General features: G+C 39.6%; 1 protein-coding gene across 1 annotated transcript; it reads right to left on the bottom strand.

Moving 5' to 3' along the window:
- Nucleotides 1-6,976: 6,976 nt before the first annotated feature.
- On the bottom strand, nucleotides 6,977-8,284 carry LOC149818268 (scarecrow-like protein 18). Its single transcript, XM_089986189.1, has one exon. The coding sequence runs from the start codon at nucleotides 8,282-8,284 to the stop codon at nucleotides 6,977-6,979; it is 1,308 nt and encodes a 435-aa protein (XP_089842315.1).
- Between the last annotated feature and the right edge of the window lie 2,567 nt (nucleotides 8,285-10,851).

Raw genomic sequence — 10,851 nt, 5'->3', positions numbered from 1 at the left:
CCACAATCTAGTTCAAAATCTATAAATACGGGTCCTATGTCATAATTTTAATTATCGTGTGGTTCCCCTCCTATGTTCTAGCTAACACCTTGCACCCACACTCTCTCCAATGACACCCCCCCCCCCACACACACAGCCTAGCATATCTACTCATACTTTAATGGAATCTAGACCACAAATCCAATACTAGATTGTTGTCTCACTTATCTCAAAGCTTCTGCATAGCTAAAGCTCTGTCCATTCATTGTTGTGCTCAACGTTGTCATAGGAAGGGCTGCCTAAGCCTGAGATGAGACTCATATTCACTCATTTTTATCTCTTTTATTGATTTGTTTCATTTAATCTAGTGTGGATTTGGCTAATGTTCACATATTTTATGTGTTTTGGCTTTTTTTGAGCATTGGCGGTGTTCCTACACCATCAAGCTCATTTTTAATATAGGAGTTGCATACAAGGTACAAAGTACTTCGTTAAAATACTCATTTATACTTTGAAAGGTTGTGCAAGCTAAATAGAAGTACAACGTCGGTGACTTACTCATTGTATCCCTAAGGTAGACGTTTAAACTCCTTGCACCATTATGGAAAACAAAAACTACCTTAAATAAAGTGATTGACGTATATAATGTACCACATTCTAGTCTCACTATCGGGATTTGAATCACCACTATTTCACCATTTTCACACCTAATTTTACAACCTCTTTTGTGCCTCATAGTCCAAGAATTAACCCACTAAATGATGCTATGCTTCAAGAGTAAGTACTTCGTTTAATTTGATGTTGTAGGCAAGATTTGCTGAGTTGGTGCATGATATTAGTCTAATTAATGTTAAGGCTAATGATGTAATTTTAGTGAAAGAGAGTGAGAATGTCATTCAGTGACAAGGTCACTCTGCTATAGAGGAATTTATTTTGGATAAGGATTTTGTTGATATTTCTGCCAAAGTGGCATCTCTTGATTTGAAGAAGCCAACAAGGGCGTATTTTAAGGTGGCTGATGATGTCATTAGCGATGGAAGATGTAGATCATTTGGTAAATCCTCATGTTGAGCTTGATGTGTATCCCTAGGGAAGGTGTAGTAGCTAAATTGGCATATAATCTTTCCTATTTTGAAGGATAGAGAGGCTCAACAAGTAGATATTATGGATGACTCACTTAATTTTGGTAGTAAAGTTTCTATATGAAAAGAGGATTCCTATCTTCTACCCCTATAAAAGTGGGTCATCTCCAAGGAAAGTTAAAACTCTAAGGCCTTGTTTGTTTCATGCAACTTACACGGGAAAGTGCTGAGTTGACAACCCTGATGTAATCATTTACTACTATGAATGAAACAAACATTAAATCATCGTAGTGGAAAAGTGCAGTGCTGAATCTAGTTTTTCTTATCGGCTACACTTCTTATACATAAATCCATTCATACCTTCTCACCTATGAAAGGTTTAACATGAAAAGCTTTCAAATGGGCTGAGCTGGTTGTACTTTTTATCAATCAGTGCCCATTCTCATGTAAAGTCTTTCCGTTTCATGAGAATAAAACAAACAAAGCCTAAGGAGTTTAATGGGAAAATCTGTTATAAGTAATGAAACTCTTGATCTTAAATCAGGAGTTGTTAATAAAAATCCAAACCGAGTAAATCATTAAGATTTAATCTGGTCTCGGATTTCTGTTTTGAAGGTTTATCTCTTCTTTGTATCCTATGAATTAGCTTCCTTTTAGGAATATCATTGTCAATTGATTTTCAATTAATGAACTATTAGGGGATTGCCCAACCCCAACTTGCCTATGAAAAATATTTTCTTTTTTAAATTGTAAAAATTTTGGCACATTGTGGGTCATTGATTTTTGAAGCCAACACTTGCTAACATGTCACAATTATATTGTTCAAACACATTTTTTATTAAACCAACATTGTAGATAACATCCATCAGATCCGATCAACAAATTTTTTTAAAAAACATATGAAATAAAGGTTATTTCTACTCAACAGTTCCATACCTTCATTAGTAACACACACACACACACACACACACACACACACATTGTAAAAATTTTGGCACATTGTGGGTCATTGATTTTTGAAGCCAACACTTGCTAACATGTCACAATTATATTGTTCAAACACATTTTTTATTAAACAAACATTGTAGATAACATCCATCAGATCCGATCAACAAAATTTTTTAAAAAACATATGAAATAAAGGTTATTTCTACTCAACAGTTCCATACCTTCATTAGTAACACACACACACACACACACACACTATATATATATATATATATATATATATATATATATATATATATATATATATATATATATATATATATATATATATATATATATATATATATATATATATATATATATATATATATATGAAGGTACATAATTATTGAGTTGTAAATCATAGGTGCACATTGTATCTACTCAATCTGACCATATAAACACATTCAACATGATTTGTTTGGCAAGGATCAAGTCTTCTACCATGTTTTTTCATTATAAAAATATGATTTTCTAAGTTGCAAAATTTTGGTACATTGCGGGCCACTATTTTTGAAATCCTTGAAAAATCCACTTACATGGATTCAAAACTTATTTTCTACTAAATAAGCATTGTAGATTACATCCATAAGGTCCAATCTATAAGAAAATTTGAAAACTATGAAAATAAGGAGATTTTTACTCAATAGTTTCATACCTTCATTAGTACCAAATATTTACCCATGTGTATGTGTGTGTTTATTGTGGTATTGAACCGCTATAACTTGTGGCAGTATACTCTTGATTTACATGGATGTAATATCAAAAATAAAAAAACTACCCTTTGTTCATGCTTAGCATGATCTAGTTAATATTTTTTGTGTCCATGTTGACTCCAAGATTTTGTTTTTCTTTTTGAAAGACAATTCCAAGATGTTTTAAACATTATGTTCATGAATTATGAGCTTGAATCTAATGATGTATTAGAAATGATCAAACCTACTAACATGGTAAACAGATCACGTTTATCACATTTATGCGTGAAATGTGTAAAAGCAAAAGTGTGTACCACCCAACGGCATCATAGTTCAGAGACACTATAGCGGAATACTCAGCTGCTTGCGTTAACTTGGTGTTTTCAATGTCCTCAAGGTGTCTAAGGCTAAGATAGAGACCCATACATTTTTTTGTTTTTGAATTGTTCATTTCTACTACGAGATGCTGGGCCTTTTCATATACGTCGTTTTGCTTCAGAATTCTTCTCGAACAGCCAGTCAAACAGTCAGTCGGTCAGCCTGTTTTTTAGTCACTCGGGGAGGAAAATTGCGTGGACATAAGCTCGATCGGGTACATGAACACGACTCAAGCAGGTCGACCGTATCATTTTACTAATTCTCTCGCCAATCTTTTCCGAGACATTCGACCGTTCAACTACTACATGTTCCCTCCTGTTGTACATGTGTTTCACATCAAACATCCGCGTCTTAATTGAGTTATCAAAGTCAGTTTCGTCTTCCTTTTTCTTTTGTTTTTATGAATAACAAAGAATTATCATGGTCATGGTCAACTTTTATTTGAATATTTCTTATGTCTGCCGCGCAGGGTACCACGCTGGTAATACCATATAGTGAGAAAAGTTAAAAAAATATATCGGCAGTAAAAACTCGCGAGAATGAAAATCTCGCATTTTTTCAGCAAAATCTAGGCAATAAAAAATTATTTTTATAAGAAAATATAAATAAAAATATTTAAAAATAAAAACCACACGGTTTTTTATTATAAATAGCCGTTAAAAACATATGTTTTGATGAAAAAATTGTGATATTTTGAATATATCGCAAGAAATTACCATTTAAAACGTTCAAGTAATTTCTAGCGAGAATTTCATAAATCTCGAGATATTTGTCACTGTGTATTATCCTACAAGAATGGTTATTGATTTTCCCGTAATGAGAATGGCGAGCATTATCCACTTTATTTTCCTCTTGTTTAACCCAAACTTCAGCACCCAAAGCAAATCTTTGTTGCAACACGCCGTAAACGTTAGTTCCGCGTTCTCTAGCTTACATGCACCCAAAAAGCTTATCATTTGAAAACTATAGGTACTAATTTTCAAGAGCAAAAAAATTAAAAAACTGTATGTACAAAGGGTGCTAAGGCCTGTGAAACTAATACAAACTGAAAGGAGCATGTCCATGTCTGTGCTTTCTGACTGGGTTTTATAATGCAACATGGTACTAAAAAGAAAGGATTTAGGAAGATTCCTTAATTGTTTATGGACCTTAAAGGTTTTCATATATTACTAACAAATATAGTTGTCCATAACAAGGCAAGCGCAAGAGGGCGTTGATCTTGTGGAGTATCTTAAAACCCCGGTAAAGAATTGGAACCTAATCTCACTGTCGGTTATCGACAAAAACAATCAGCCTATTATATGGATGTTCCTCTTAGAATAACTAACCGCCACTCCTACTCCTACGCCCCCCTCTCTTCTCTTTTCGATTTCTTTTTAAGACCTGGCTAACACAGCTTCATGGACTTTTTAGGGTAACGCAATGATTTTTTACAAATGACCTGCAATCATAGATGCATGGAAATTTTACTGAACAAACAGATCCATTGATTGTCATCCTGCATATCTGGGCTGACTTGTCGTAGTATATTAACTCCATATCCTTGCAAAATCGTCGATCATATGTGGGAAATACTTATTACGCAAAATAGCGTAGCAATGCACATCAGCAAGGTCAAGTTTCTAGGTGAACATTCCTGTTTCTCAGATATTGTTGAAAGCTATTTTCCTTGTTTTTTGTGTTTTGCATTTGCATCAAAAGGGTACGTTGACAATGATGCCATATCATATGACAGGCTGCGTCCTGCTCTTGCTTGTAAAGCATGTTTTCTCTGGCAATATAGTAAATATCCGCACATGACTCCTCGCTATGTTGAGAGAGAGAGAGAGAAAGAGATTTTCAACAATAATGAATAATTATTAAGCAGATATTATTGATTTCCTATTCAAGAGCCCGCTCAGTTAGACTAAATATATCCTCCCAGGTGATCTCTAGGTAGCTCAAAGAAACAAGAAAGCCAAAAAGAAAGGAACTACATGATAACTGGTAACCGCAAGCTAGCAAACTAAATGGACGATCGAACTAAGTTGCGGGACCCAGTTCAGATAGGAGTTTGGTTCATTTGGGAACCAATTGTGTTTCGTGTGCGGGTTGGCAATTTAACATGGTTGCCATCAACCCTCGTGTGTCACTGAGCGGAAATCAGAAAGGTACCAGTACACCGTGGATAAATACTTAAAAAAAGGAAGGAGAACCTATGTCGATAGGAAGCAGATACCTTAGCAGTATATATCGACGTTGAGAAATTTAAGAGCCATAATATCCTCTCCGCCTGATCCTGTTTATAAAACAATTCAACCTGCAAGTGATGATAAAAGTAGCATGGTTTACAAGAGGATCTCGCGTGAGCTACAGTTTGTTATTAACCAAAAAAGGATTGCATATCAGGGTGCAGATCCACGATCTCTTTGTGATTAAATTGGAGGATTTGTAGTACAAAGATGAGATGATTTGGATGATCGACGATCTCTTTGTGATTAAATGGGAGTTTTGTAGTATAAAGATGAGAAGATTTGGATGACATATATTATGGACAAGGCGGCCATAATGACAAAAAAACGTCTTGAAGCAAAATGCGGGGGACAACGCGGATACTCGAAGGCAACCGTGGAGAAGGACAAGATCCTTGCAGGGGTGTTTCTCATGGTATCATGAACAGCAAACAAGCGTAACGATTACAACCCCAATCGCAATGGAGAGGAGACAATTTGCAGAAATTAGGGCATGAGAGCGTGTGGGCTCAAGACAAATGAGAGGTATCTACGGAGGCCGTTTTATAATTCCCACATAGAAAACAATAATCTAGGAACGCCTGCTTTAGGAAGTTAAGGCAAAAAAGGGAGTTTTATGGGGAACCAAATTAGATGGCATCGTGTCTTGTTCCGCTCTGGAAAGCGAACTACAATTAAAAAATTTCACCATGGCACCCTTATAGTTAACTTAATAAAAAAATACATTTAGTAGTGATGAGGGTATTAAGCAAGCATAAAATCTAGCCCAGTTATTAATATAATAATCTGAGTGAACCAGCGGCCCATTTATCATCATCATCACCATTCACATAAACAAAAAGAAAAAGGAAGCAAGAAAAAAAAGCAAAAGACTACTGCTACTACTACGAAACCAGCATTTTCTCATTGCTTCATTCATCCATCCATCCATGGAATTAATAACTAGGAAGATCAATATTCATGAGGAACACAGTTGTAGCTACTGAAACCGCGGAATGGGCGCCCGAGCAACGTTACTCGATTGTCTATCGCAAGGCTTGTCACCAACAGAGAAGAATGATGGAAAAGAAAAACGTTTAAGACTGCAACAGTGCTATGGTTGAATAAGATGGAAGTAGGTAAAGATGTCAAGAAGCAGGCAGGAAGGAGGAAAAAAATCATGGGGGGGAGAAAAAAGAAGGGATTAACTGTTACCGCAGGTTTCAAATTTTTGTATGAAACGTACTCGAAAGACTCGAGTATTGCGCACGCAATTTCAAATCGCTTTCCTTAGCTAGGTCTCGATAGGAAGATCACCAAAAATCAGATAATAAGACGCCAACTTCTTCATATTTTATGGACATATATAGATGCATATAAAACTAAAGAAGCCACGAGGTTGTTAATAAGGAATAAAGGGAGGAGTAATTACTTATGAGAGAGGAAGAGTTGTTGCTCCCTTGCTATCTAGGTCTCCTTCATTCTTCTTTCCTTTTTAATCAATTAGGGCTGTGGTAGACTTGAGCAAGTCATTTTACGGAGGGAAGGGAATGAAGCGGCGGGCAGTAGGTCGGTATAAGTAACTAATAAAAAAAAAGAGAGAGAAGGAAAGAAACGGTGAAGGGTGTTTCAAATCATCAGCAGATCAGTGCCAAGAGGAGACGGAGAACAACAGACGGTTTTGCCATCCGAGGAAGAAGGAATCGTTGAAGAGTTGAAGTTGGTACCCTTCGGAGGGGTAGTGGAGTCTGAGGAGTGCCCTGGCTTGCGAGAAAGCGAAGGTGCTGAGGGGCATGTTGGAGAAGCCGGAGGCCTTCATGATTTCGGCCCACCTATCGAACCTATCGTGCCTCTCCAGCCTCTCCTCCTCCTCGGCGGCCACGATGTCGGCAATCTCCCTACCAAACCAAACCTGCTCGACGGCGAGCCTCTCCTGGCTGCTTGGCGGCAATGTGGCCTCCAGTGATTCGAAGAGCGCCGAGTAGTGGTCCAGCGCCTCGTTGAACCTGCGGAGAAAGAGGGGTTGGTTGTGACGGGCCTCCCGCTCGGCCAGCGTCAACACCTTGGGGTTCAAGGACTTGATGGCCCGGAGGATGAGGGTGAGGTCAGCGGGGTCCCCCCTCAGCAGGAGCTTGTGCAGGTGCAAGACGCAGTTGACGGCAAAGGCTTCGTCAGGGAAGAGGTCGAGGGAGGAGGGGAGGTTGGCGAGGTCGGAGGCGCGGCGGATGAGGTAAGGGCGGAAGCGAAATCGGAGGCCCAGCGATAGCGCAAACGTCTCCAGCCTCGACCCCGTCTTAAGGAGGGTGTCCAGGTCGGTGCCCGTCCCTGTGATCCTGATGGTGGGCGGAGGGTTGTTGCCATTGGACCTCTCCGCCACGGCTTGCATGAGGGGTGGCCATTGCACCCCTTGCATGGTATCGAAGTCGAGGATGTGGACGGAGTGGTGGCCCTCGACAGCCTCCAGAATGGCTTGGTTGGCGGTCAGGTGGCTGAAGCGGATGAAGGGCGTGATCTGGTTCAGGGACAGGAAGGAGGATTGCAGGATCTGGGGGTCATCGTCAACCACAGGGATCCCGATCCCCCCGTGCCCGAGGTGGTGGTGGTAGTGGTGATGATAGTGCTGCTGCTGCTGCTGGCGGTGGAGTCGGAAGGACAGGGCCTTGGCGAATTGGGAAACAAGGCGATCGGTGGAATCGCCTAAGGGTGAGGAGGAGGTGGAGAGGAGGGAGATTAATGGAGCGGCGGAGTGGTAGTCGGATCGAGCCACCATCTGGGCACAGTTGATGAGGATCTGACGAAGTTGGCTAGTGGGGGTTTCCGAGCCTGCTGGGCGACGGTGAGGTTGGAGGTGGAGTACCACCAGCTCCGATGCACTCGTCGGTGGAGGCGTTGCTGTTGCCGCTGTTGCGTTGTCCTCGTCTTCTTCATGAGCGCCACCGAAAGAGCCGAGCATTTCACGTAGCAAGAGTGACAACGGATGGGGTAGTAGTAGTAATTGCACCCTGATGAAGGAAAAAGAGAGGGAGGAGCCGGTGCGAAGAGGCAAATTGCATCCCTTTACTTTAATACAGCAAAAATCTGAGAATGAAATTTGTGTGACAGGACATGATCTGCCAGCAGCAACTAGCGGTAACAGAAGATTATGCCATCTGCTTAACTCTGTTAGCATAACAAACTTCACTCTCGTCTTGGTTTTCTTCTTTCCTATTTTTTTTTTCTCTTTTTCTTTTTTCGGTTCCTATCTTAGACGGGAAAAAAGAGGAGAAAAACCCGATTTTATATTTTATAACTTTTCTTGGGTTTTTCCTTTTTTTTTCCTCGTTTCTCAATAGACAAGTATTTATTGTCATAGTCGAAGCCAGTGAGAGATTAATTTAAGAGAATCTGGAGAGCGAGAGAGGGTGGGGGTTCTGCCGTTCTGCCCTCTGGTAGGAACTTTGAAATGAAAGGGGATAGTAGCACCAACAGTTAAACCTTTAATAATAATAATAAAATTTCCCCTTTTCTAGCGTTAGAAATAGACAAGATAGATAAAGAGGAAGTCAGTACAGATATATGTATGCATACATGGAGAGAAAGAATAGAGATAAGAGAGCGAAGATTTTGTATTTTTCCTTCTTGTTTTTGTGTCTGTTTCCGTGCAGCGGACCATTCACGCAAAGCTTTAAATGGTGAACAGGGACTAAACATAAGCCACAACCCTCTCAAACTCAACCCATCCTTGTTTGTCTCTAGTGGGGATTTCTATTGATGGGTTTCAGATAACTTCCTTGCAGACTCCTCTCTTTGCTGTCAGTAGGAAAAGACTAATTAATGGAAAGAAGCAAGCAACCAATCTCATGAAACGCCAACACCTCATTCCCCCACCCCACTCCAACAACCACCTCTCTTCGTATCTTTGTCAATTACCAGAATAACCCTCCACCATCTTTTCCAAATTCCTCTCTTTCTCCCTCCTTTTCTTCCGTCCAACTGGTCCTTAATGAAGCCAGAAAAACCTTACCCGGCTTTCTCATTCTTAGCTTCCCTTCGTTGTCTCACATCAATGCGTAAACAAGGCATCTTTGTACAGCCATCAACAAACAAATAAAATATCACAAATCTAAAGGGTTTTTTTTACAAACGCCAAATGTGTCTGAACTGAAACAATGTAGAAATCAAGGAGAGATCTCATAGACTTTTAGCGATCATCTTTTCCTCACTCCTTTATTTTCAGTTTCTCTTATGTTCTGTTCTCTACTGCATGAATGCCAGCCGTTCTCTTCTCTTCTCTCGTTGGTTCTTCTGCGACAAAGGCTTAATTTATACATCACAAATTTCTAAAAGTTGTAAAAGGTCCTGCAGACGTATACAACTCAAAATCCACGCTTAAGCAGATATATCTATAGCAAAAAAGGGATTTGTCCAACTGCTTACAATGAGTAAGCAGGGGCTGAAACTAAGCACCAGTATTTAGAGAGAGAGAGAGACTTTTTCTTTCCCCTATACTCTATTACATTGAATTCATGATTTGACACAAACAAAAGTCCACCCTCTCATGAAGAATCTTCTGGCTTGAGGAGCTTTCTCTCTTATGTCTGCATCAAATCTCCATATAAGGCAGCTGTCCTTGTATTTTTTCCACTTCTGATCCAAGAAACCTTAGTGATTTTCCCTCAATACTCCCCTTTCCTGTTTCTTGATTTTCCTGAGGAAAACAGCCACTACAAGAAAAGCGTTAGGCTGTTAGCCAGTGCACTGGGAATGAAACGCGGGATTCAATGCACAACCAATTAAAAAACATTTTACATGGGAATGAAACAAACAGCAAGAGACTAACCGTAAAATTTAATAGTCTCCCTCATTGTCTCTCCATTAATCTCGTCCAGCTCTCCATCCATGTGAAGAGAACTCGCAACGATTGCAACCATCAGTACAGATGTGTGTCAGGTTACACAAAAATACTCGCTTTTCTATCTTAAAGACATGATTTTCCAGAGAAAATTTAAGATGGTACGATCTCTCCCTACTGTGCGTGTGGTTTTCTTCTTTCCTTCTTTGCAGACTTCTGTACCTTCGAAATCCCTTCATGCACACATATTCCCAGTTGTATTCTCCCCAAAAGGTCATCATCTTCTACAACCACTACATTTACCAACCGCTCCCTTGAAAAGCAGCAAAATTATTAAGTTTTAAATGCCAGATATACATAAAATAAAATAAAAAGCAACACAAATGAAACTACTTTTAAGATGGCAAATGTTTGCTTAAGTGCAGCGTGCAAGCTAGTACTGTTTTTTCCATGGCGTGACATGACAAATATCAAGCTCACTGATTACCACACGTGTCGTTTGGCTGGGGCAAACTGATTCCTTTCGTTCTCTTGGTTCGTTAATTATTTGCGTGTTCAATCGTTTGGAAGTCGAGGCGGTGAGTTTGTTTTTTTCATTTTGTAAACCAAGAGAAAAACAGACTATAAGTCCATAATCATAGGCAAGGATCGAAGAATTCCATACCAAGAGACCCACGTAGTTCGCGTAC

This window comes from Nuphar pumila, chromosome 13 (genome assembly GCF_984573655.1).
Source record: "Nuphar pumila chromosome 13, dmNupPumi1.hap1.1, whole genome shotgun sequence".
NCBI lineage: Eukaryota > Viridiplantae > Streptophyta > Magnoliopsida > Nymphaeales > Nymphaeaceae > Nuphar > Nuphar pumila.
The sequence above is the reverse complement of the archived record's forward strand: the minus strand, read 5'-3'. Positions and strand labels throughout refer to the sequence as shown.

Bases quoted from the DNA above. Each gene is read 5' to 3' on its own strand.
- LOC149818268 (XM_089986189.1), bottom strand. From the start codon at position 8,284: ATGCTCGGCTCTTTCGGTGGCGCTCATGAAGAAGACGAGGACAACGCA.